Source organism: Platalea leucorodia (assembly GCF_965183815.1).
Source record: "Platalea leucorodia genome assembly, chromosome: 2".
Classification (NCBI taxonomy): Eukaryota; Metazoa; Chordata; class Aves; order Pelecaniformes; family Threskiornithidae; genus Platalea; species Platalea leucorodia.
Genome location: NC_138824.1, coordinates 23,758,102 through 23,785,326, shown reverse-complemented (window position 1 = coordinate 23,785,326; position 27,225 = coordinate 23,758,102). Strand labels below are relative to the sequence as shown.

The following is a 27,225-nucleotide window of genomic DNA, read 5'->3' as shown; positions in this document are numbered from 1 at the left end:
ATGGGCCGGTTCCAGTTTCACCGGGAGTCCCTCCTGAGAGCAGAAGCTCTGTAACACCAGCGTTAATCAAACCACCTCGCTATGACTGTGCTTGCCAGAGCTGACTGGTTCAGTCTGCAAGCACGAGCTTCTCACGTGTGCGTTGTCATTTGATGCAGTTTTATTATTATTACCACTCTTGTGTTTTGAAATGACTGGTTCAGCATGGTATACTGATTGCTAAAAATGATCTCTACCAAAATTTCTTGTTAATCTGAGGATATCAGTTTCTCTGTTCTATGTTTTCGTCACTTTATTTCAAAGTGAAAATACACTTACTCCAACACTGGGTTGAAAAGATGAACTTTGAAAATAGCAAGCTTGAATGCCATGTGGTTAACTTTTTCTTTCTGCTGTTTTTGCTACCTATTTGTATTAAAGCTCAATTCCAAAACATGGTCTTCTCTATGTTGTAATTTACACATTACGATTATAATGGACTTAGACAATTCTATCATAACATAAGAGAAATTTATTTCACATGTGCACGGTGAAACTGCCCTGTCTCTGGCTAATGACTAATTGGAGTAGGTCTTTCTCTGAATCTTTCCTGTTGGAGTGGATTTGCTTGGGGGCCAGTGGGAGGCAGGTTAATTCTGTACCCTGTAATTAAAGTGTGCACCTGGGATACAGTAGACAAAATGCCATTTGAGCTGAGAAGACCAGATAGTTGAGTGCTTGCATTATTTCAGGTAATGTAGTATCTCCGTTATCTTGTACTGCTGGGAGAGAAATTATTCATAGGTGGGCATTTGTGACTCTTATTTCATCAAATTATTGAAAAATATTTTGCTGATAGAATCTGTATGTTTCAAGAAAAGGTGGTTATTCTGTTTTTACTTTCTTATTAAAACTGATTTTCAGTGAAAATTCTTAACTAGCTCCAGCTGATGCTTTGCTGTGTTGTGTTCACCTCACCACCCACCACCCCCACCCCCACCACCCCCCCACCACCCCAAAAAAAAGGCAAAATCATCCTTGTCCCAGGAATGCTGCTAGTCAGGATAGTACAGGAAACAGTATGTAAGCTCCACTGAAATCCATTGTATTCTACTGGTTATTTATGATAGTATCTGTATTAATTTATTTTGAAGAACAATGTTTCCTAGATATTTCTTCTTAAAAGATAACCCTGGAACTCACAGGAGGATATTGAAGAATATATTGCCATTGTTCCTGTGTTATTTGAACTGAAGTGAGAGAATGGATGAAATGCGACCAAGCACTATGATTTTAGGTTCAAGAAGGTCATGGTTTCCGTAGGAACAACTAGCTCTGTCATAGCTGCCGAGTTAAATGCTTATAGGATTTTGCTGTTTCTTCCTCTAAATAAAATTTGATTATGCTTCATTTGGGTTTTCTTTCCCTTCACTTTAGACTTCTCTGAAATTTGCTAACTTAGTTTTTATCAGTGCAAAGTTGCCTTAGCCATTCCTTGTTTGAGAAAGTAGTTGCACTTAAAAATGTGTTTCTCTTTGTAGTAATCTAAAGATGAGCATGTCATTGGAGCTGGTTATGAAGTTCACCTTAGTCTTGAATAGAGTGATGTGGAGTGCCGTCACACTTCTATGGTGTCATGTTTGGATCGCTCCACTTCCACGAGTGGTGTGGCTTTGAACGAGTGACGCAGGTCTGTCAGCTGGCTGGCAGTGAAACTTCAGAGCTTTGTTCAGTCACATTGACAATTTGTGTGACTTCTCGTGTTCCATGTCCTTTTTTTTTTCCTGATATGAAGTAAATTTATTACAGGTGCAAGGTATTGTAAGGGTAGAGCAAAGCCCCTTTGTGCATCTAAAGCTAAATGCAGGGGTTCTGAGTGTTGGAAAATGTAAATTTTAGGTGTTCAGTTGAGGAAGTGCAGTGAAGTTACCTGTATTCCCTACAAAGTATCTGGTGAAAATAGGTGTCTCCAGGTGTGATTCATAAGAACAATAGTTTTATTTATTTTACCAAGTGACTCTCGAACAAGAGTCCAAAATCAGGGATCTCTTATCTCTCGTGAGAATGCTTACATCATTGGGCTACAAATTCATACTTCTTGCTCACTTTCTTACCTTATGCACCTGCATCTCAGTCCCCCGACCAGCCAGTTTCTTGGCGAAGAAGGAGCTAATATTATTATTCTAGATGTGTCTCTTGAATTCCTAGAAAGCTCTGGAAAATTTCAGAAGGCTGCTTGGGAAAATGACATTGGATCCAATGATCGGAAGCTGATACAGTTAAAATCAAATGGAAGAATAAACAAAGGAGGAGTGTACGTAAAGGCTTTGGATTTCAAGGGGGCAGATGCTGATTAAACTAAATGTACTGGGTTAGTATAAGGAACATATGTGAAAAATTTGCATGCTTGGTGTTTCTTCCGGTCGAAGACATTAAAGGTATAAAATATCTGCATGCTAGATGAGCGAAAGGACGTAGAGACAGACTGAATTTGACAGATGAATAACCACCTCAAGAAGGATATTGAGAAGGAGCAGAGAAGAAATAATGGAATAAAATTCACAATATATATATTTACCCAAGTTAGATTATGATGGATTCATTAGCCAGTTTTCTTCGGAAGGAGAGTGTTTTTCACATGAGGGAAATGCAGAAGCAGCGTAATCTGTCTGGACTTCAGTGAGTAGTTGATGTTGCGTAGGACAGGATTGGTTTGGGAAGGCAGGGTTTGATAGAGTGTGTGAGTTGGGTGGAGAAGGTGGTAAGATACAGTGTGCAATGTGGAAGTGTCAGGCTGACAGTTATGCTTAGTGGAATTCTTTAAAGATTAATTTTGGGACTAGCTATCTTTCTGATGTTTTCTTTTATGCCACTGACACAAGGAAAATCAGTATGCTGATGTAATTTGTTGATGATGAAAATTTGGAGGCACCAACAGTACAGAAGACGATCGTGGTGTTGTATGGAAAAGACTGGATTATCTCAAAGACTGAATTAATAGGAACAGAATTAATTGCACTAATATAAAAATATTCTGTACATCATGGGTGGTTAAAAGCAGTATTTCGTAATGCAAGCTTGAAGGCTTATGTCATGGAAATGACTGGACTGGAGAAGAGCATTGCAAGGTTACTGCATTGCAAATGTGAGACAGTTGTGATCTTCATATGGAAATGGAGAGGCATTTGCAGTCGATTTAAGGAGGTTCTAGTATCATTTTATAAATTTCTGAAATATTATGTATAATTCTAATCATGCATACTTAAGAAAAATGAACCAAAAGTAAAGCAGATGGAGATTAAAGTGAATTGTCGAATTATTCACTCTGGAAAGGACCTTGAGAAATTTTCTAGCCCAACCTCCTGCTGCAAGCAGGGTCACCACCAAATTCAAACTGGGTTGCTTGGGGCTTTGTCAGTTGGGTCTTGAAAACCCCCAAGGACGGAGCTTCCAAAGCATCTCTGAGTGACCTCTTCCACTGCTTTGATGTCCTCAGGGCGAAAACCTTTTTCCCTATCACAGTTCAAAGCCTGTTTTTTGCATTTATGACTATTGTTTCTTGTTCTTCTGTCTTGGACTTCAGTAAGGAGGTCGTCTTGGTAATTTAGGCATAGGAGGGTTGCTAATAGGTGCTCACCAGGCCTCCAGGCTAACCAAGCCCAGTTTCCTTAACCTCTGTTGATGTGCTTCAGAGCTTTGAAGACAGTGATCACAGCAAGGGCCAGCCTATTAATGAGGAAAACCTTTGCTTGTTTATTTTAGCAAAGTGTGTCCTTTTCTGCAGATGTAGAAGAAAGCCATCAAAACCCCGGGGGGGGGGGGGGGGGGGAAGCCTATTATAATTAAAGCACAAAGTAGGTCTGGCATCAGTGAATGTAAGAATAAACTTAGGCTGGGAATTAGAGGAAAGCTCCACTCAATGGGGCAGTCAGGTTCTAGAGCAGCCTTCCAGGGAGTGTAAAAACTGAAGTTCTTCATTATATTGAGGTCGACACATTTCCAGAAGGGACTACATGAGACAATATAACTGCCTTAGGAGTGAACTGGAGCCTAGAACCTGCAGGTCCCTGCTGACTTGGCCTGTGTAATGCTGCTGTTTCACTTAGACTGTTATTCAGGCTTGGTTTAACCTCTTATGTGAATCTGGTGGAGTTCGGTCAGTAAAGTGTACTGCATGGTGCTGTGAGGTTTCTCTTTGGCCTAGAGTCATTAGGAAACTTGGATGTGTCTTTGGAGAACAAACATTTCTTACAATTATGAACTTGAACTGGGAAGTAAATGTATTGGATTTTGAGAAGTGAAACTTCAGTCTGTTTTTCTGAATGCTCTTATCGCTTTCCTTTCTGGTCTGTTGTTTTTAATTCAGTTTCACATCTATTAAGAAAAGGAAAAAAAACTAGTCTTGTGTATGTATTTTCATCTTAAACAGCTGAAGAAAAGCAGTTAGTTTAAACTTGGGGTTGTACAGCATATCACGATATGACACTTCTCCTCCTCTGCATTTTAATTGTAAGATGGGAGGAATCTTAAGCTGCTACTGGAGCATAAAATTGGTAACAAAATAACTTGTTTAGCTGAAAAGATAGGAAGTCACTTAAACATCAAGAAACATAGTGTAGATTATAAATTTCTCATTTCTTGATGTTGAAGTGACTTCCCATTTATTTAACTTTAGCTGTGAAATTAGAAGCACTGTAGCAGTAAGACATTTTGTAGTTACGCCTTAAAGAATGAACAAACTCTGTTGCAGATGCCTATAACAAACAAAACGCAACTTACTCTATATCTGCATATACGCGACCCAAATTTCTGTCCCAAAAGTTGTGGTCAGAGTTGTTACTACAATCTTTGCATATATATATATATATATATATATATACACACACACACATAAAAATATATATATATATACACACACATAAATATATATTTTGCATTTATGGGGTTTTTTTTGGTTTACAGTATATAATCTACACTGAAATTCCGTGTTGTGTATGCGATGCGACTGATGGGGTAGTTACCGGAGCTGTAATTAGGCGGCTGGTGTTGGGGGAGCGAGGGGGAGGGCTGCATGCTTGAGATCACAAACAGAATGCGCGGTTACGTAACGGCGCGGAGGGGATGGAGTCCACGGATTGCATTTAAGCCTGCTTCTGATACTGTGGCCCTTCGGAACTGCTTTCATCAGTAACGTTGCAGCTGGTGCTATAGTGCAGAAGCGTGAGGATATGATCCGTATCAGTTTGCTGTAGCAAAAGGCTGGAATTCCCTTTGGTAAAAGAAAAAAAAAATCAGGACGCTCGTTATGTCCCCTATGGAAGAGCAAACTTGTCAGGGCCACGAGAATCGCAAAAGTGTCTCGGCACCAAGACTCTCTTGCCAAGAATAGGTGGAGGGGCTTTAAGCATACAAGGGATACAGATACAACTTCCTTGCTAGCTTTTAACATAGGAAATAGGATACAGGGTAGCTAAGACCACTAAGAAGCCTTTCATAACTGGAAAAAATAAAATTTACTGCTTTTGTGGCAAAAAATTCTCTATCTAACCAAGTTTTTTTTTCTGAGTAAATGTGTATACACATATGCCCCTTTTTTTTTTTTTTTTTTTTTCTTCCCCTCCTCCTTTTAGATATGGACTTTCATTAGGGGCATTTTGCCAGAAAGGTTTGTTTCAGATCCCCTATAGTTTGTTTGAAGTGGGGTTCTCAGGCTTGCAGGATTAGTAGCACAGCAGTTGCAAGCCATTAAATTTCCCAATGCTCTTGAGGGGAATGAGATTTGACTCTAAATTTAAAGGCAAGTTTGGGGATTCTTTGCTTCAAGCCCTTTGAGGTAGTGTGATGTGCAACTCAAGACTAAGATTCCTTCAAGCCAAGATTAAGAAGTAGAAATATACATATATATATCTTCTATATATATATGTGCATATAGAGAGAGAGACAAAGATGCAAACTACATGTGTCAGTGGCATGCTGTACTATAAATAAGAAAATACTTTAACCTTTCATTAGAGCAGCTGTTTCCTTGCACTTGATGCAACATCTGCTTGACTGATTTAAGGATTTATTTTGGGCTTCTGCTGATATTAGTGATTTTTTTTTTTTTTTTTTTTTGTTAATGAAAATATTCCTCCTGCATTTTACACATACTTTATATTATATCCTGTAAAATTATTAGTTTATCTTGATGTGCCTTTTATGTTTCATAGTAAGACTATAAGAAATGTTCTTCAGCAACAAAAAACTTCAGCACTATTAAGTTATCCATCTTGCGGGGGCGAGGGGGGAGAAGGAACTAACATTTTTTCACTTTTTTTTTTTTCCCTGTTGCTTATATAGATTTTACATTGTATATTAACTGCAGAAGTATGACTTAATCAAATTTTCCAGGAAGCCAAGTTAGTTTTGGTTATTTCTCTGTGATACTCTTCTCCTTTCTGTATTACCTTTAGTGTGCCTGGGTAATCTCAAAACTCAGTAGCAAGAATAAAAAGAAATGTGTCTTCTTAATGTTATGCTAGCTGAAGAATAACTTTAGTTCTACATAAATGCTGTGCCCTAATCATATTTTAAGTGCCGAGCAGGACTAATCTTCTGGATTTTTTAAAATCACCTTCTTGTAGGTGCCAAATCAGACAGTTCTAGGGAGCTGATGGTTTGGTATTATATCTGCTGCCAAGGAAAGTGTTATGATCTTCAAAACAGGTAATCTTCACCACAGATAAACGACACAGATGAAGGGAAAGAAATGCTTAGATAACCTGCATAAAATCAGAGCTGGGGGACTGCTTGGCCAGAGGGAGCAAGCTAAGGGGGGGTCTCAGGAGCCAGTTAGGGTAGAGCAAATGGATGCCGGGGGGATGTGAGTGAGAGGCAGGAGGGCTGCTGGCGAAGCAGCAGGCACTGCTGCCGAATATTTGGGGTTGGTTGGTTTGTTTGTTTTTTAAACAGGCAGCCCATTCCCAAGTACAATAACAGTTTGTGACGCAGTCTAAACCTCCTAAATTTTTGGCAGTATGTTGGTGTTGTAATGAGATGCATTAACGCTTAAAGGATAATTGAAGATAATGAGGTATAGAGAAAGTGGAATGGAGCGCAGTTCACCATGCCTCTGAAAGCTGGAGCGTGGCAAGCTGACTTTTGATGAAAAGAACTTATTTTCTACCTAGACATTTTTATAGTTTCATCTGAATACGTACATATAACTGATGCGGTGCTGTATTGCAAACTGTTGGTGAAATAGGAGAAATTAGGATTTAATAGAGAAATTGTGAGTGTGCGTAAGGGCCTAACATAAAGGACCTAGCTGAGAGGAGGGGGAAACCAGCTCAGAGAGAGCTCGTTACTGGAATTGTTATGGATCAATTGTCAGATAGGTCTTATGTTTCCGGATTCATTTAATGACAAAGGTACATGTAAAGGGATCTTGCTGCTAGAATTTGTTGATGACATGAGGTTTGAAAAAATGCTCTTAATGTAGAGAGAAAGTAGTGTTACACAGAAATTTTGGGGGGATTTCACAGGCCATGAGCCCAGACATGGGGGAGATCTGAAACATCTTTGTGGTGCAGAATACTTCTTTCCACGTAGCCTCCTTTCCCTGGAAGGGATGGAGTAATACGAGTGGGATGAAATTTGGAGCCTTGTGCTTTAGGGTGCTACAGCCAACATGTCAGTTATAGGCTTGGAGGCTGAATAACTGAAAGGATCAAAGTAGAGAGGGGTACAAAGTAACTGAGCAAACGGCGTGGTGCAGTTATGAAGAAGGTGTATGTGCTCTTGGGACACAGTCACAGAAGATGTTTCCAGTAGACAGAGGAAATTACTGGTGGTGTTATACAAGCATCTGGTGAGACATCATTTAGTATGCTTCAGAAATAATCATCGGTTTTGAGGAGGAAAGAGAAGAAATTGCAATGTGCAGAGACAGGTTCCTAGGATGAACGGGGAAATGGGTATCTCACTACAGAAAGCTTGAAGAGCTTGTCTTGGGTAGTCCCGCTAAAGAAACCATATATGTAAGTGTTGTCTATGCACACACAGGTGGAGACGGCTAAGAGGGGGAAACTAATTAAACTGAAAGGCAACATAAGCAAAACAACAAGTGGACGTAGTCTGGCCATTGCTAAATTTAGGCATGACATTTTGAAGCTGTAATTCATTACAGTAGTCAGGTTTTTGGATTAAAGAGGAATAGTGGAACTTGGTCTGCTTTTTCTGCTAAATCTTGGTGAGATTTGAAAATAATTCCTTAATTGTTCTGGAAATACCAAAGAAAATGGAACTTTAATGTTTATAGCCAGATGTGTTCTGAATTTTATGAATAATTGCCTTTAAACAGCATTCCTGCAGCTTCTCTCCTTTTAAGTTTTTTTTCGCAGTTTCCTGGTATGCAGCGATACCCTTACAGTGGCTGTGGTGCTTTCTCAGAGGCAGCTACCACTTGGCTTCTTTCCTGGGCTAATGGCAGAACTCAGTATGTGGTATTTTCTGAAGGGCGTTAGCAGGGGAACAGGGAGGGGAACTTAGCCCTTTTATGCTAACTCTTTTTATCCTTGCTACGCTTTGAAATAGAGACTGAATTGCTTTTTGGAGGGGTCATTTTCTTCATTGACCTTGAAGTGTGCAGGGTGATAGAGATTGTAATTTGGATACCTCCATTAGGTGCTTAAAGACAGGTGGGATGGATCCAACACAAAGCATTCAAGAGAGAACAGACAATCTGTCTGGAGAGCTTCTGAAATAAGTGGTGAGTAGGTAACTGAGGCAGGGCTGTCGTATTCAGTAGATGTGATGTGCTGAGACTTTTTGACCCTGAAGAAGTCTTGAAAACTTGAGCATCGCTGTGAATGTTTCCTTTGATCTAGAACACAGTTTACTGAATTCCAACAAGGAAAGCTTTGTTGCAACTTAACTAAACATGAGAGCCACAGTTTGAGCGTGTGATTTGGAAAAAAGTATCCAAGCAGTTAGTGTGCTAAAGTCTTGCTAAAAGTGGATGCAATTTAGGCTTGTAGGCCAAAACACAAAAGCAGCTAGACTCCTACTTGCCACGGGCATTGGTTAAGTGTTAGCTACCCAAACACATTTTGTGACCTTGCTAGCCGTTGCTTGAGGAGCCAAAATTTAATCTCTTTTGCATTGTAAGTAATGTCATTGCGAGCTCTTTGTATGGGTTATTTTAGTGCTATACAGAAAAGGAATTCTATTCAATAACTTGCAAATAGAAGAGGGGAAAATCATAGCTGAAGATGCTGATGGTTATATAAAGGAAATTGATGCTAGAAAAACCATGATGTGGTGTTATTACTGTATTGCATGTGGATCTCAACCACTTTGCTTGTAGTGGAAGACAATGGTGGGACAAAGTTTTGGGTTCAGAAGACTGGCAGAGGGATTCAAGTTCTGTGGCAGCTGGGACCGAGGAAGGATGCTTTCTGACTCCCTGGTGTTTCGTAGGAGGTGTAGTGGGCGAGATCAGGGCTGACAAATATCGTACTGCAGGGAGCGTGCTACGGCTTTTACTGAGGCTCACAGCCTATTCAGTGCAGATTTTGATATTTTTAGTGCTCTTTCTTTGGGTTAATTTTTCAGGTTTATATTTTTTCCTCTTCATTCAAGTAGATACGTTGCCAGTGTGTCTTGGCTGGAATTTTTTTATACTCTGCTGAAAGCTTTTTTTTTTAATGGCACAGTTGATTCAGTCACTACCTATCAGAATCTTCTGGTGTTTATCGTCAAAAATGCAAGCTGTTAGAATTTAATCTTCCTAGATTATGTGTAAACAAACAGAATTTTATTGACCTCTTTGGCCCTATTTTTAACACCATCTTAAACTGTTTTTTCAAATCAGTTTGGATCAATCTTCTAAAACCAATGGCAACTTTTTAGTAACTTTTAAAAAAATAATTTAAGTCTTTTCTGGATGCTTCCCTAATACTGCATTTTTTTTTTTTTACAGATAAATTTGCGCCTCATCTTGGTAAGTGGGAAAACGAAAGAATTCCTGTTTTCACCAAATGACTCTGCTGCAGATATCGCAAAACATGTGTATGACAACTGGCCCATGGGTGAGTAGCTGTGTGGCTTTGACTTTTTAACTGGCGAGCTAGAAGTTTCCCTGTATATTCAGACTAAAGGGTCAATAAACTGATGGCTGTTATCAATGTTCAAATTAAGTATGTTTATTGTGTCTCTGGGTGTAGATTTATATAGAAATACAATTGTTGTCTTGCCTTCTTTTTCTCTGTTTCTTCAGTTGGGCAGATTTGTAGATGTCTGGACTATTTCCTACTTTATTTCTAAAATTTACTTCCCCAAACTGAAGTACTTCTTTCCCCCTATCTTTAGATGCTTTCTTGATCAATCTTGTTAGAGAATCTAGTAAGTGTGAGGAAATGTTGGAGATATAAAACCTCTTCTGTGAGGACAGCTAATGTAAAACATAGCACGTCATAGGAACGCATTAGTGAAATTAAGTCTGAAGTACTTCTTCCTTACTGCCTTATCTTGGAAAGGATCTGTAATAATGATATTTTTCTAGGAAAAAATAAAATACATTTTAAGGACATTAAAAGACCGAGGGGAAACTGAGGTTACTTGTATGAATATATTTGGTTATTACACAGGAATACTAGCTTTGAAAAATTGAATTGAAAACTTAAGATGTGTATTCACATATGTGAATAGTTCCACAAAAACAAAGTGCTTCTGTTCTCCCCGACTATGATTTCATGGGAAAATAGCCAAAACGCAGACATAGCATTACATATGATGAAAGAAAACGCTTCTTTTGGTACAGGACTTCATTTGGGTTACTGTTTTGATGTTAAAAAAGCCTACTATTTACACAAACTAAAACTTTGCAGTATCTGTTTCTGTGGTGCCTTTGTCAAAGAGGTATGGCGGATGATAATTCATGCCAGAAAGTGTTGATAATCCATATTTTAGGCCTTAAACTGGTCAGGAAGAACAGGGTTTCAGGGGACTTGTTCGTTGTTTGTTTTGCTGGGAGGCAGCATTATGTATTTAGTAAAATATGTAATGAAGGAGGAGGTCTTTAGTCCTCTGAAATATTAGATGTAGATGTAAAATATTTTTACCCTAAGAAATCTGGTTGATACAGCATCTGCGTAGCTGCTGTACATATTTTAATGTGTGCCTATGACATAGTTGTCATGACCAAATGTTTTTTTGTGTACTTTTATCTGAATTAGTAAAGGCAGAACTGTTTTTTTTTCTTACTTAAGTTTATTCCTGAACATGTGGCCTCATGTTCCCAGTCTTATGAAGAGCTTGAAGGTTGCAGATTCTGAGTTTGGAGTTGGGAAGAAACCCAGATTTTAAAGTCTCTTTTAAAGAAAAAGAAAAGTAGAACTGGACATGGAAGCCTCAGTTCAAATACCTGCTGTCCTGAGGGAGTGCTCTAAATCTTGATGAATATTTAATTGCCTGTGCAAAGAAGAATAGTGTCAATTTAAAAGACTGAGGAAAAACCTACTTCAGAATAGTGAATAGGTTTTCATAAACATTAGCCCGCTAGCTGTTTTCAGACTGAGAGTGCCCTTCTTTGCCACAGGACTGAGAAATCTTGATGAGGACTAAATTTTACTTGAACTATAGATGATATGAAATGATTAGCTTTACTACCATTTTGACTTGTCATGATCTTGTGGGGAAAAAAATTTGTGAAATATCTTTAGTCACATGCTGGCAGGATTAAGGCAAACCTCTCCTCCCCTCTTTGTTGTTAATTAAGGATCTCTTGCCTTGTAGTGGAAAATGCCAAATTTATATTAATGTATCATCTAGGTAGGTTACCTGTTCTCTTCCACCCCCCTGCCTTTTTCTTCTAAATAGTATTAACTTTTTTCTTGTACAGCAATTACCTGCTGAACCTAAAAAAAAAAAAAAAAAAAAAAAGTCATAGGTAAATATTATCTCCTTGGCTCATTTAGTCATCAGTGGAAATTAAAATTTCAAATCACGTCAGAAAGAAATGTTTCAGACTGCCAGCCAAGAAGCAAAAATTAAAAGAATGGCTGAATTGGCAGCTTAACAATGAGCAAATACCTGTGCCAAAATATAGTCTGTCTTCTTCTGGTTGCTGTTTTGCATCATTATGGCATTGTAAACTGGCTGAACTTCTCTTTACAGCCATAGTATAGTGGAGTTCAGACTGTATGGAGTACAAGGTATCTTCCAAAAAATCATTTACCCGAGCAGTGTGATTCTTCAGATCCTTAACGTAGCCCACTTCACAGCACAGCAAAAAGGGCATGTGCTTGAATTGCAAGACAATTGAATAAGACCCTGAGTGGAAATACTTGCAATTCAAATAGCTTTGGTTGCCTAATTTGATCTAATCTTATAAACCAGGCACATGGCAGCACCTGGGGATATTGCGGCCTCCGCTGTTGATACCAGCCCTGCCTCCCCCGTGTTCTGCGCAGCGCGGGGGCTGCGATGGCTCCTGCTGCCCGCGTCTCTGCCTGCTTGCTTTTTCGCACCAGATGCCTCTCCGTCCACTCTCCGCAGCCGTGGCTTTTGTTTTTAATGCTTCCCCTTCTCCGCTTTTCAGTTCTTCTCCTTTTGTGGTGCCAGTTGCCACTGCCTGTATGTTAATTGTATGTTCCCAGTGAACAGGTTGGTTTCTGTTGCCTGTTGTGATCCCTTGCTGAATATTCATTTTGGTGTATAAACATTACAAAAGCAGAAAGAGAGAACATTTGTGAGCAGCTGTTGCCAAATATCTGGTCAGCTAAGAAACTGAAGACACTGTATTCCCAGAGAGCCCATTTAATTCAACATTTCAAGGTTTTATGGTATTTGTTCTGAAAGCAAAGTGCAGATGTATTTGTTGTTCACATTGTGACAGGGAACAGTAAAAGAGCAAGAAAAGATCATTTAAGCTTATAAATGATTTATGATGGCTTAAGCATTATAGGAAAATGCATGCTGGCTTTTCCTGAATCACTGTTGGCCACATAAAAACATCCAGGGATTGTCCTTTGAGAAGTTCCTTAAAATGTGTCAGTCAGCGTCTGCTCTGAGAGAGCCCTCTGTTCAGGCTCTCCGCGGTGGCCGGCCGGGGCTGCCCAGGTCACTGCCCCCCCGGACACGTAACTGCTTGGGTCTGGCCATCGTCCAACGCCGCTGCGCAGCCTGCAGAGCTCCCATTGCTGGGGAAGGGCTCCAGTTAGGCAGTTAGCTGGTGAGGAGGGGTATGGCTTGAGAATCTTCTGAATGGGAAGAAACGAAGGCAATTTTAGCCAAGTGGATATTAAACCTCAGGAAGCAACTTGCATTTATGAAATATTTTGTGTAGGACTTGTGTATGTGCTAAATATCTCTTGCAATCTATGAAGTAAGTAATATTTACACTTGCAGGCATAAAATTATGTGCTTCAATATCCAGTGTCAAATAATAAATTGAAGAATAGATTGCAGGAGTGCTAGCCTTGAATTCTCTATCTTCAGCCTGTGCTCTCTGCAGTGTTTCATGCAACAGAGCCTGTTCTTGGTTTTCTTCCTGGGTAAAGGCGAGAGAAATAACAAAAGATGTTTTTATTACAGTGTAACTGTGAAAATTCTCTCGCTTCTTTTCAGATTGGGAAGAAGAACAAGTCAGCAGTCCAAATATCTTGCGGCTTATTTATCAAGGGAGGTTTCTTCATGGCAATGTGACATTAGGAGGTATGAAAATATAATTTTCATTATGCATGTTACAGCCAGGCAAAGGGGATATTTATTTGTAGTGCAGTAAATACTACTTTACTGTTCAAGATCACAGTATGGCTTGCTATATACTATTTTTCCTCTGCATAGAGTGACGTTGTATCTTATTGTGTATTTTTTCCATCTTGTTACCACTAGTTGTTAAACTTTGGGAAGTACCACCTGCTAAGTCAAGTCTCCTCTTGCATAAAGAAACAGTAATGCTGCTTTTATTTGTTGTCTTTCTAAATGGAATATTTTGTTCCACCTCTCTTACACTGCACTTGCAGGGTAAGCTACTTCATAAATGTCTGAAGTATTTAAAAATGTTTGATAAACTTTATGATAATTGGTTAAACAATACTTTAAATCTTAGTGCAACGAAGGAAGACACCCTATGAATGAGAATGAGGGGAAGCATTCTTGCTGTCCAGTGCTCTCCCAGGGATACAATTGCATAGTTATGCGAAAACAAAAGTAAATGGCTTCACGTCATATGCTAAGGAAATGCAATTCAACTCTGCCCCCTTGTGGCAAGTTTTTTCCCACAATTACGTATTTTGATGAGTGTCTTTGATAGAGCTATGACATGAATTTGTAACAATAAACTTTCCTTTTGTAGATAAAAGTTGCCACTGTGAATATCAACTGTATCAATGACTAAACAAAACGAAACTCTGTGCCAGTTTAAAAATAAATCAATACTTCCGCTTTCTCTGTATGTTCAGGTTCATGCATTTGGTACTTGAGTGCAACACAGAGAGGAGAATATAATACAAAATCACTAATGAGATGTTTTTGAAGTTAAGATGAACCTGCAAAGAGTATTTCTGGACTGCTTATGGTGATCTTTCCATGAAGAAGTAACTGGGATGATATAGCCATTGATTGGCTTTCTACCATTACCGATGTTGGCTAGTGATGTACTTTTAGAATAGATTTACTCTCCATATAAATAAATTTTTTAATGCTGCTATATATACAAACAAGATCATTGTCAATTCAGCTGGGAGAACTCTGAAATTTTTATTCACTCTTAATTTGTATGTTTACTAGGTACCAATGAGTGCAGCTAGTAGTGGTTGGAGTAGGGTTGAAAGACAAATTTGATCATCTCTGTAATTAGAGATGCTAGTCTTACCCTACATTTTCCAGGCAAGGATAGCTAAATGGGATTTTCTTTGCCATTCGTCTCTAGGTGTTGCTCTTAATCACCAGTGCTTGTTCCCTTTAGTGACATTTGTCTAAATACGAAACAACTTTGAATATTTGTTTAAAATATTTAATGTATTTTTTTAATGAGTTAAGCTGAAAAATAATAGCTGCATGCTGTTGACTCTTGCATTAACTCAGGTCTATGGTTTTTGAACACTTACTTGAGTTCAGGACATTTTAGTTCATTCTTAATCATTCATGCGTTGCAATTTAATCATCATGATTTTACCCTAAGGATCTTAGATGTATGTTAGTGTTTTTCAAAGATTTTTTTTGTTGTTGTTGCTGTATTTTTTTAAGAAAAAGAATCCCTAAAACATTGGCTTACTTCAGTACTGATGAAGTTATCTGGAGTAAGATTATACAGCAGAAAGGGGAACAGCAATTCATGAAGCAGCCTGGAAAGACTGTTACTTCAGTTTGTGGTGTTCATTAGATGTAACCCAAAGTGAACTGGTTATCTTCAGAAGGGGGAGGGGTGGGGAAGGGAATTTCTTGCTAAATACAGTATTTAGTTTCTTATGCTGTTATAATATAGTTCCATTAAGCTTTTCTCTCTGCAGCTCTCTATAACTGAGTTATAGCACTTAGTGTTTTATTTGCTTAAGGTGATCAGGAAATATCGACTGGAATTGGGACCTACTGTGTACTGAAAGTCACTTTATCAACTAGTGAAACAAAAGTTTCCAAGGAAACAGTTTGGTGTTTTCTTTTTTAACAGGAGCCCATTTTTGTTCACGTCTGAAAATGACTTTGTAACGTTCTAGTTGTAACCTCACATGTCTACGTAGTGTCCTATGAATTTGAGAGTCCTTTAAACTAAGCAGCATCAAAAAAAGTGACAAATTGATAGGAAAAAATGGCTTTTCAGTGGAAAATTTTATTTTAAAGAAACCATCTCTTTTGCCAGCTTCTCTGAAGGGACCATCACTACAAGAACAGTAGAGCTAATGGTCTTGGAAGTGGTAAAGAAAAATAGACCCCTCTGTAAAGCTTGCTGTGCCACTCTTGCCTGCGGTGCTCAAGCCACACTGTTTTGTTGTGCTCTGCCTGTGTGAAGGGTTGGGGAGTTAGCTAGCAAGGCAGAGTCTGTTGTTCGGCTTCCAACAGGAAATTTCATCCTTTAGCTAAATATTTGGTTTGCAGTTTGCATTTGAAATAATATTAATTAGGGAGGTAATACATAATTGACAGTTCTCTGTTTCTTGTTAGAGAATGGTAATCAATCAGCAATGTTTTACTTCCTTATTTATTGGGGAGAGGGGAAGGAAAGCCAACCCACCCTTTGCCACACACATACCAAAAAAGGAGGTGAAAAGTAAATTCTGACAATAGAAAATCCGGAATAAAAGTGGAATTAAACACATGGGAAAGGAATTAAATAAAAGTTTAGTTTAAGTGAGAGAAAGGGGTGAGAGAACGAAGACAAGAGCAAGAAAGGATTATTGAGCATAGGTTAGGGTGCTCAGATTCTGTCATGGTCCTCCAAGCAAGAAGCTAGAAATTGCTCATAAGAACTTGTGTGAACTATGCAAACTACTAGCTGAAATTAGTTAATTGAAATATTAGCATACTGTTACTTGATTACTGTAAATAACTAATCTCCACAGCTCACTAATCAAGTCTCATCAAGTGTCTCGATATTATGAAAGATGTCCCTAATGTGATTAGTTTGTAATACTTTGCTCTTTCTGTAATGGCTTCTTAAGAGTTTGTGTCATGAAGACAGTCCTTTTCCATTGAGCTTAACAGACTGTTAATATGCTCTTTGCGGAGTTTTCAGTTGTATCACAGAATCAAGTACCCAAAATACTTCATCCTTGTCAGACTTCAGGCTATCAATAGCTTCTAGTTGCAGGCACAGGCAGTGCTTCAAGTAAACTAAGCAACTTTCAGCTCTGACTTTCTATAGAGGTGGCTCTTCCCAAAGTACAGCTACTTCAGAGAAGCTAGTGGAGCTGTGTATCCCTCCGTATGTTTACTCCTGTGTTTTAACCATAACTTGCATTTTTTCAAACAAATACATAGGCGATGAGCATGATTTAATAGCAGTGTTGTAGCTAGGCTTGTATTGAATACATGTAGTAACCAAACACTAGGTTTATTTATTTATTTTTTTATTACTGAATTTTGAATCTATGCCGTAGTGATTAAAATAGAGAGGCATTTTTCTCTTCATTTACCTTCAGGCTTATTGGACATTCATTATTCATTTATTCACTTAAAATCCCTTGGTGCACTGTATGTGAAAATAGAAGATGTAAATGGAATTTGAGAGGACAAACTCTACTCAAATCAGAATGATTTGTGCATTTAGGGTTAAATTCTTGTTACATTTATCACTAATGTTTTTTCTTCGAGGGTGGGGGTGGGAGGACAAAACTTAGAGCATCTTTACCTTACATTTCTCAGAAAAATAATCAAGAAAGATGCTTAATGTTAGGAGTTGGAGACAGGGAACAGAACTAAAGTTATGTAAAGAACTTGTGAAAATAATTTTCCCTGTCCCCCTGCCCCTCAAATGATTGGAAGAAGTCAAAGTTCAGAATACTGAATCTGGCAATGAGAATCTGCTAAATATTCCGAGCAACAGAGAATCCTTTCATTTCAAGGAGACTAGAAGTTTTGATGAATATTATACTACAGTACTAAAACCATAAATACAGCACTGTGTTGGTATACTTAAATCATAATGTGAAAAGTGTCATTTCAGTTTCAGAAACAAGCAGAACGAATTGTGGAAAGCTCCGATTTTGTTATTTTGTGTTACTAAAGCTCACAAAGGCAGCATTGTGAGAACTACCTTGTCTGATTTAAAATGTTTTAAATTTGATATTTTTCACATGCAGCTGATGTTACAGATTAGTATTAAAAGGCAAGGTGCAGACATCTTGTATTTCAGAAAATTTGTGTCACAGATCAAAGTATACTTTAGGAAAATCTGTTTTGCAGCAGTAGCTCAGTCTTTTGGTGTTTCACGAGTAACAATTTAATAGCTGAATTAGCCACTTTTTTGCATCCTTATCAATAAAGAGTGCTTAGCACTTGAGTCTTGGCATGAATGCCCACTTCTACTCCGAAGAGGAAGGCTAAGTTTCCTAACAGGAATATCATGTCTCTAAGAACACAATGTTTTAAGTGATTATTATCAGGTCCTAAGGCCCCGATCTACAAAACTTTAGCCAGAAATGCCTTTATAAATCTATCTAGTAAGCAGTTCAAACCTAACATTATGAACTTTTGAAGAGATGCTAATCCAATTATAGTTAGTCTCAACTGGGTGTTTTGAAGAAAGAAGATTGCTGTAATGTATTAATAAATCGCCCTTTCTCCTTTTGCAGCATTAAAACTTCCTTTTGGCAAAACAACAGTGATGCATTTGGTGGCTAGAGAGACATTGCCAGAGCCAAACTCTCAAGGTATGCTGTGCACTAGAGGTATTTCTTACTCAAGTACATGGCAAAGCGCTCGGATCTCTTACAGGCTTTTTGAGTATTTCATAGTAGAGAAAAGTCAAGTCCTTGTGGTCTTTTGTGAAACAAGTAATGGAATGCTTTCGTACATGTTGTTTATAGAAAACTAAGAAATTAACTTTCTGGTTTAGCATTTTTGTAGAATGCAGAAATTTACTCAAACCTTAAAACTTTGATTTTCATTGTTAAAAACGACTACTGATTTATTTTTCAGTTATGTATGCATGTGTATAATAATAAATAATTTTTGTCCTAAAAATAATAAAAAACATACTTGTATCAAGCATACTCACACACAGACAACCTAATTGCTTTAGAAATGTCATGTAAGCAAAACTTTCTTCTTGCTCCACAGGTCAAAGGAACCGTGAAAAAACTGGAGAAAGCAATTGCTGTGTAATCCTGTAAACCCTGTTAGCTTTACCTGCTAAGTGTGATGTAATATAGTCTTTGTCTTTCATGCTGCTGGAATAGAAGAGGCCCTACCTTGCTTCAAACACCTGTAGGAAGAGCCTGTCTGTAAATCCATGGAACTGAAATATTACACGAACACTGTCTCGTTAGTCTTTTTTTTTTTTTTTTTTTAAAAAAAACGAGAAAGATCTATGAACAATTTCATTGTTGGTTTTTTTTTTAATTCCTGCTTTTTGTTTGTTGAATAATCTTACAGTACATCAGTTCTTGAAAGAATTCAATCTCCAGAAAAGTTAATGTGTTCTTTTTCATAGCAGGAATCATTTTGCGGCCACAAAAATCTCCATTAACCGGATCTAACCAGTCAAGCTTTCTAGATGCAATTTGCACTAAATATGGTTGACAGTATATTTCTCATCAACAATCTCTAACAATATTTGAGACACCTAGTAATAACCTACAATGTATAATGCAACACTGGAAAATAGTATATCTATAATTAAAACAAATCTCACTTATGGCCAAATCAAAGGAAAAGCTCTTAAGTCAATTCTACCTAAGTCAACCTTGGTGGCCGAACTGGCACAGGATACTAACTAAACCAAGTCTAACTATATATATTTTCATTGCAACAAACAAAAAAAACTATGTGCCTGTAATTTAAAAGCACTCTGTAGAGGGCTGATGAAACTGATTTTTTCATTACTGCGTGCACTCTGATCTCATATGTTAGTTGAGTGCTTATTCAGACAGCACAAACAAGTGCAGAGAGTGCATTTCCTAGCCTTAATATGGGAGGGGTAATTTCCTGTAGTTCATAGGCTTTTATTATTGTGCATAAATGTTAGAAAACATCATTTACTACTCAATTTTATGTATTTGAATATTGGCAATTGGTGTTTTTCAGTCATTTTCTCATCTGTACCTTCGTGTCCAGTGTCATGCTTACTCATTAGAGACTTCAAAAGAATTATTAAAGTTTAAAAAGCAAAAAGAAAAACCTCTGCCATAGTACTAGTTTTGTTTCTTTACGTAATCTGCATTTGGTATTAGTGCTTGCAATTGTATTAAAATCAGAAGCTGATTTTTGAAGGCATACATAATTAAAAAGGATGCCATTCTTTTATTTCATATCAATAATTTAAACGTTGATATGCTAAAGAAATTTGCACAGCACTAAAGCATGAGCTAGTTTCATCTAAACCTGTAAAAAATAAAAATAAATAAAAATAAAAAAATATAAAAGATTTTATATTTTTTCACTGGGGAGGAATTCTTCCTGGGTGAAATTACAAATATGTGTAGAATATATTTAATAAAAATCTTATAAAATACATAACTATAGAAGTTAAATAGAGATTGGCGTGTAGTATAATAGAACAATATTCCATATAAATAGCTTTAGCCTTTAAAAAAAATGAGTCACAGGTTGACATTGTGTTCTGTACTTAAGTGTCCACAACTCTTACAGATGTTCTGTGTAATCGTTTTTTCGAATGATTGGCATCATTCAAATGTAATCAGGTTATTTTATTCATTGTTACTGCTTTGATGAAATGCTTTATATGCAGTAGATTTACAAAAATATTGTTCATACTGATCAGAATTAAATTTGTATAGAGCAGAGTTTTAAAACAAATTGTAAATAGCACTAAACATTTTCTTTCTGCAACCTGTACTGATAGACTCTTCTGTAAACTAAATAAAAGAATATTGTAGTGCATTTTGGTGGTGTTTTAAGGGTTGTAATTGGGTCTGTAACTAATTTTAATAATACTTCTTCATCTGGAAACTAAGGATGGACTCCATTTTATTTATTAAAAAAAAAAAGGGAGGGGTCAAAACCTGCTGAAAACTGCTAATGGGGTTTATCACTTCAGTTTTGTTTTCCTTTCACGTCAAAAGAAGTGGCCTAGAGGGTTGTTTGTTTGTTTTTTGTTTTTTTTTTTTCTGTCAGAGAAGAACGTGAGCGTGGACAGTTGCAGTTGCAAATGTGCAGCTGTGTCACACCCTCGTGTACCTCGCAGAAGTTAGGTGCTCGTGCTGTAAGCTTTTGCAGTCTTCACTTACAGCGAAGAGCATGCACATAGCGCGTAGGGGGCTGGGAACTCTGACGGCATTACCGTCGGCTCATTGCCTAAATGAATCTTGGCGGGGGAGACTTCCTTGTACTCTGCAGTGCAATTCCTAACTAAGTAACTATAGTAGGGACACAAACCTTCTTGTTTAAAAAAAAAAAAAAAAAAAAAAAAAAGGTTTGCTAAACATCAGCTTGAGAAAGCTACTAGCAGCATGTTATCTTTAACTATGAAATGAAATTTCCCTTTTCCAAAATGCTGACCACCTGAGTAACACAGGCTCAGCTGGGAAGTGGCTGTGACAATACATGAAAAAAACGGGCTGAGGCAGGACATGTTTTGTTAGTCAAACAAGTCTTTCAGATACATTGGTTTTGAAAAATTAATGTTTGAAATGTAATCTTGGTTTGAAAAGGTAGCTAGGTACTTAATACGGTATAAATATATGAAAATCCAGTAGCTTCCAGTTAAAATATTTGGCGAGCCTGAATAGCAAAGTATGTGGAGTTCCCTTTTGAGATGAATATGATGCGTACATGCACATGTCCAAGCAAATCCTTAAATGCTGCCTGGCATTTAAAGCGTGAGCTTGCCAAAATAACTCCTGCAGAAAGCAGGTAGAACCGTTGCCTTAATTTTCCTGCAAATTGCCGGAGTTCTGCCCACTGCAGAGCGTTTCTGTTGTGGTGTGAGGCTGGTGGAAAACTGGGGGGGAGAATTGCTAAAAGATTTGTGCTTTTTTTCCTTGGATTCTTTGTGTTGTGGATTGTATATTTGCCAAAACAAAAGCGGTAGCTCTTGATCCCAGATTCCTCAGCCTTGCTAAAGTTCATGGATATGTTTCTCTTCTGTGTTGCTTGGAGCCAAGAGGATGCTTGCAGCCCATAAAGATTAAAGCTAGGTCTTTGCAGGGTCAGGCTGTTGGATGGTCTGGTAATATGTTGAAGAGTTTGACATTTGATTTTCACTGTTAGATAGGAATGATATTTTCCCTGTGGATGAGTTAATAGATGTCATGAAGGAAGGGAGGAGAGGATGAATTGGAGCCCTTCGTATTCTGAAATACCATGAAGGGACCGCATCTGTCTCCCATTCCATTGTGTGTGTTATCAATCATAAATTAATATTCACACATGTGAGGAATAATATCTGGTAGCAAAGAAAGTACTCTGTAACTTCTGTTTTCTGAAGTGATAGCAAAAATATGACTCTTGACACAGTCTTAGGGATTAGCTCAGCCGCTGGAGGAATAAAGTATGGCCACTGTAATGTTAAAGGCTTTGCTAAGGTGCTGCATCGATATTAATGCAGTGGTGATCTCTGCAGTCTGCTTTCCTTAGTACGCTGCATTTACCACAGGAGGAACAGTGATTTAATTTCGCAGAGAGGTACACAGTGCTCTGATAAAGCTTCCTTCCTCTCTTACAGGTGAGCAGGAAGGCGGCAGCCGTTTCTGGGCTGGCCAAAAGTCGGGATTTTCTGCTGCTGCTCTTTGGGGAAGTAAAGCTTGTGTGTTTTGTGGTTCTGTGCGTGCTCTGATAAGATTTCGTTATACAAATCTTGCTTCAAGAAGCAGATAGGAAGATGGATATACTTCTCCATCTAAAACCCTCTCACTGACTTTATGCTAATTAAATGGGTAAGCTTAAGCAGATTTTGGGTTATACGTGCTGTCTGAATTGACCATTAACAGCAGTTGCAACATTGAAACCACTGGGACTTCGGTGCTTCGATCGGAGGAAATGCCAAGGTCTGTTAAGATTCTTAAAGGAGAGTTCCTACCCTCTTTATTTCTCCTGAAGTACTTACATTCTTCCCAGATACTCGATCTTGGCCACAACTTGTCAGTATCAAGCTTATTTTCAGAGCCCAGTAAAAGGCGTTTGTTGTTATTCAAGAGGCTGACAGCAATATATGGTTCATGGTAATAAGTTGTTAAAAGTCCTCCTAAGGTAGTAGCATACTTGTCCTTCTGTGCCACGTGTACGTACCTGTGAAGGGGTGTACAGTGTAATGGCTAATTTGCTTACCAATTTATTATACTAGACTGTGAAAGTACAAAAACCTCTTTATGCTCTGTGTTTTTCCAATAGTTATGATTGACTTCTGCTTTTTTTTTTTTAAATTGATAAGGTGTTTGTTTTTTTTTTTTTTTAATTAATCTGGAAAAGGAATGACCAGTGAAATAGAAAATGGTGAAGGTTATTGAAGTCAAGCTCACAAAAATAAGGAGAATTTAGTGGTACCTTATCAAGCTCATGGAATGGATCACAGTGATAAATGAAGATAAATTTTGAATGTAAGGGACAGCATAGTTAGAGAAAGCAAAGTACGTGCACAGCTCTGAGTTTTAAAATTACCTGGATCAGTCCAGGACTGAGTTCTGGCCATCGTGGGCAAACGCTTTGTATTGCAAGTTCCTTAGGGTTTGAAAATGATAACAAAAATAATGAGACAGCAGAAATATTAGAGAGATTGAAGAGAATGAGAGATTAAAATAGCTACAGTTATGACTAACACAGAGAAAATGGTTGGAGAACTTCTATTTTTGTCTTGTAGCTTTATTGGCCCAGTTTTAACGTTTGTCTTTAAAGCAGAGGTGACAAATTCAAATCCAATAGAAACGTTTTTCATGAAATCAATGGCTCTCACTTCCACCAGAAGTAATTTGAGGAGGAAAGCTGAGAAAGATTTAAAAGGAAAATGGAATATTCTATCAAGGAAAATTGATAGAATTTCCAGAATTATCATAATCAGTGATGCCAAACTTTTTCTCAACAAGGTAGTCATTTTTGTCCTGCAGGCATTACGTTAACTTTCAATGAAGAGCCTGACTCTTAGGAGGAAAGTACTGCTGGCACGTTACCACCTCCGTTACGTACAAGCAGCGGCATGAGGCGAGCCCCAGCCTGTGCAGGGCCAGCGCGTCGGGCACCCGGGGAAGAGTTCCTCTGTACCCACCTGCTGCTTCCTGAGAAGAGCTGTTGCTCAGAGTCGAGGTGATGTTTGCGCTGTCCTGGAGCGGGCCTGAGGGAATAAGTTACTGTGCTTAGCTGGTGGAGAGCCTGAACTGCAGTTCCCTCAGGCAGAAGTCAGTGCCTCTTGAGCAGTGCCAGATGAAAGCACCCTGCTTTTACCAGTTCAGAGGATGCTGAATTTATAGGTGGTAAATGTTTTGACTCTTCTACTAGAAAATACTCTTCAGCTACTATTTTTTTTTTTTTTTTTGTAGAGGCAGAGTAATGGGATGAAACGGAGAACGATTTTGTGCTTTTACCTCTTCTTTGAACTAAAGATCAGAAAGAAATAATGGGAGAAGTTTTAGGTGCCTACCGTAGGATCAGCCATTAAATGGCTGGTCAAAATTCCCCTAGCAGCAGCTATCCATGCCACAAGGAGCAGCTGTGGGAAAGAGGTGACGGCTGCCCACAGCGTGGCAGCTCTAACTGCCAGGCTGAGGTGGCTCAGGTTGTGAAGGAAGGGCAGAAGGGAGCAATATTTGGTCGCTTCTTGAGGCTTTCAGTTGTTGCCTGGCAAAAAAGGGGGTAGGGTCTTGTACCAGTCATTGGGGGGCAGAATAACAGCGTGGAACTACTTGTAGAGGTTAGATTTTTTAAAAAAATAATATAAAAATAAATCCATGATGCTGGAAGTCAGCTATGCTGGATGGATGATGCCGCACTTCCAGACCAAGACGGGGAAATACGTATTGGTGTCTGTGTTACATGCATCTGTCTGTTACCTGTGCTGGCTAAATTAAATAAAGATTGAGTTTCAGTTCTTTAATTCCTGCAACTCACACGTGTCGCTAAATAAGGACCGTTAATCCTCGGTGCTGCCAAGGTTACGGCTCTGCCGTAGCAGGCAGCGGAGCTGGCAGGGAGCTCACACCTTGCAGCCTCGATGAGTGAAAAGTCAGCACCGCCACTGCGCACAGCGGTGCGAGATGAAAAGCACGTAGGTTGTAAGTGGGAGGAAATGTCAACGTGGCAAGTCAGCAAGTGCCCAGGCAAGGGAGCCCTACCAAATCCACGCGACTGTGCCAGCAGCTGAGTGTCCTGCCTTTCAGTGAGGTAAATTCAGTGAGCATTCTTCTGGAAAGCAAATAGGCAAGAGGCTTCTCTTGCACTCTTGTGTTAACTAAGCGATCTCAGCCAAATCGTTTGGTTCCTGATCACCCTGATTGCCAGCACCCCAGGGAAAGGTCTTCTCTCAACAAACAGATATGAAGGCTGCCTCGGACTCCATTTTTCTTGTCCTCTGAGCAATGACCGTCTCTGGCTTCATCTCCAAAGTCTTCAAGCTTCCCATTGTTCTGATTTTCTCCCAGCCTGGTGCTTCTGGCTGCAGACGGCAGTGATCACTGCTGGACACCTGCTCTACTGAGCTGAGTCCACAGCAAGGACTGGAAAAAGACGTTGCCAATGTGGAAGCAGTGTGCCTCTGCAGCAGGCTCTGCTGAGCTGCGGACAGGACTCCTCCGTGGCTCTGGTCATTGATGGGCAGTCTGAACTGCCGAGAGGAGAGGACCAAGCTTTGAGTTTCCAAGCCAAGGGCAGACCCACCTTTCGTGACACCGTGGCCAGGCCCTAGCTCCAGCTGCGTCTGCTTCTTTCAAATTGGGCAAGACTGAGTGTTGCAGCAAAGAACCTCACTGGTGATCAAACTGGTAAGAGCTACTGTCCCTCCTGCAGCAGGGAGGCCACAACCTCTGGGGTGCTTTTCTGGGTCTAATTGTGAGAGCAGATGTGGGTCAGGAGTACCCTTAACTCTGCCCCCGCTGCCGAAGTGAGCACCATGCTGGCACGGGGCTGCCCCTGAGAGCATGGGGAATTGGCAGGGGAAGAGACCATAGGGAGGTGGTTTGGGACCTGGTTGTGCTCCTCCTCTTGCCTGCTGGAGCTCCTTATCACAGTGGGGCAGGGCTGGGACCGCCAGCCCCAACCCCAGCACCCCCAGCTGCCCTGGGAGGGACGTGCCTGGGGGCTGCTCAGCTGCCAATGCAATTTTACCATCTCAAGGATTGTGACGATGAGAATAATATTCAGCTCACTCTTGGGAGGCTGGGATGTAGCTGAGGGCTGGGACGCCCTGAGCCAGCCCTGTCCTTGGAGAGCCACTGGGGAAGTGCAGTCAGTGCAGACCACTTCTGCCAGCTTCCCGTGGCTGCACAACTGCTTGTCTTTGCTTCCAGCCCGGGTTTCAGAAGCAGACCTTGATCACCACGGTGCTGCAGGGCTCAGCTTGTCTACCAAGGAGCCGCCTCGCTGCCTCCCCCTTACCCCAAGACCAGTGCTCGCGCCTGAGCTGGTTCCTCCTCTGGGGCAAACTGCTCCCGTGAGCTCCCCGGAGGCGTGCTGCCACCAGCGGGATGGGGGGATGTGGGCTTCCAGGAGATCTTGCGGGGGACCAGGTCTGAGCCTGTGGCTTTCGTGTGCCTCGTTGGCCCGGCAGCTGCTGCCAGCCAGCGAAGGCACTGGCCTTCCCCCGAGCTTCATCCAGGTGGGGACCGGAGGGGTGGTGGGGGTGACATGGGTTCTTTCACTCTTCATAGACGTAGTTTCTTCTGCTTGGTGGTTAAAAGCTATGAGGAGGCTTTTGTTCATGTTAAATACTGTGTGTGTGCTTCTGTGCCTGGCTGTTTTAATCAACTGAAAATGAATGATTAAGCCCTAGAGACTGCAGCCAGGCACTGAGAAGCCTCTCCTTACCTCTGGAAATTAAGGCAGCTGGAAGGTGTGGTGACTTGCTGCCTGTGTACATGCCAAGCACCCACCCTGCCTTTGAGGACGGCTGTCTTGTCGATGGTGTACGGCTGTGCTCCCTGCGCGTATGGGAGGATCCGGCTGTGGCAAGGCTTGCATGCACAAGTTCATGGGCTGCTTCAGGAAACGTGGTCTGAAAGATGTTGGGTTGGTGTAGTGATATCTGAATCTTTAACTCCGATTTGATTTAGCAAAGAACTTTCCTCCCGTTCCCTGGAAAGGGGAACCGGTGTGCAGAGGTTATTCAACTCCATTTTTTTCAGATAACAGTTCTGCTGGAAATAGTTGCCTGGAGGGCAGGTGTAGGTATAGGTTGGCTGACAGAAAGCCAGTGTGGAGCTTCCTCGCATCCTCCCCAGGGTGAAATGTAGCTGTGGCCAGGGAAAACCTGAAGGGTTCCTCGGATCCCTGCAGGCTGATTCCAAAACCTGGAGAGACACCTCTCCTTTCTCGGGTGGAAAAATGAAGGCAAAAATAATTTTCATGTTAGTGGGTCATTGCAAACAGAAGAGCCTGGAGATAATGAAGCTTCTGAGAGCACAACATAATTGGCATCTAATGCACAACTCACCTTTTCAGCTGCTG

General features: G+C 39.8%; 1 protein-coding gene across 1 annotated transcript in view; it reads left to right on the top strand.

The window, feature by feature from the left end:
* UBL3 (ubiquitin like 3) overlaps positions 1–20,513 on the top strand; it is a 58,646-nt gene extending 38,133 nt beyond the window's left edge. Inside the window, exons 2-5 of the mRNA XM_082337663.1 lie at positions 9,941–10,049; positions 13,588–13,674; positions 18,252–18,329; positions 18,739–20,513. Of these exons, the coding sequence (XP_082193789.1) occupies positions 9,941–10,049; positions 13,588–13,674; positions 18,252–18,329; positions 18,739–18,791 (327 nt within the window). The 3' untranslated portion in view covers positions 18,792–20,513. The remainder of the gene's footprint in view (positions 1–9,940; positions 10,050–13,587; positions 13,675–18,251; positions 18,330–18,738) is intronic.
* Positions 20,514–27,225: the final 6,712 nt, after the last annotated feature.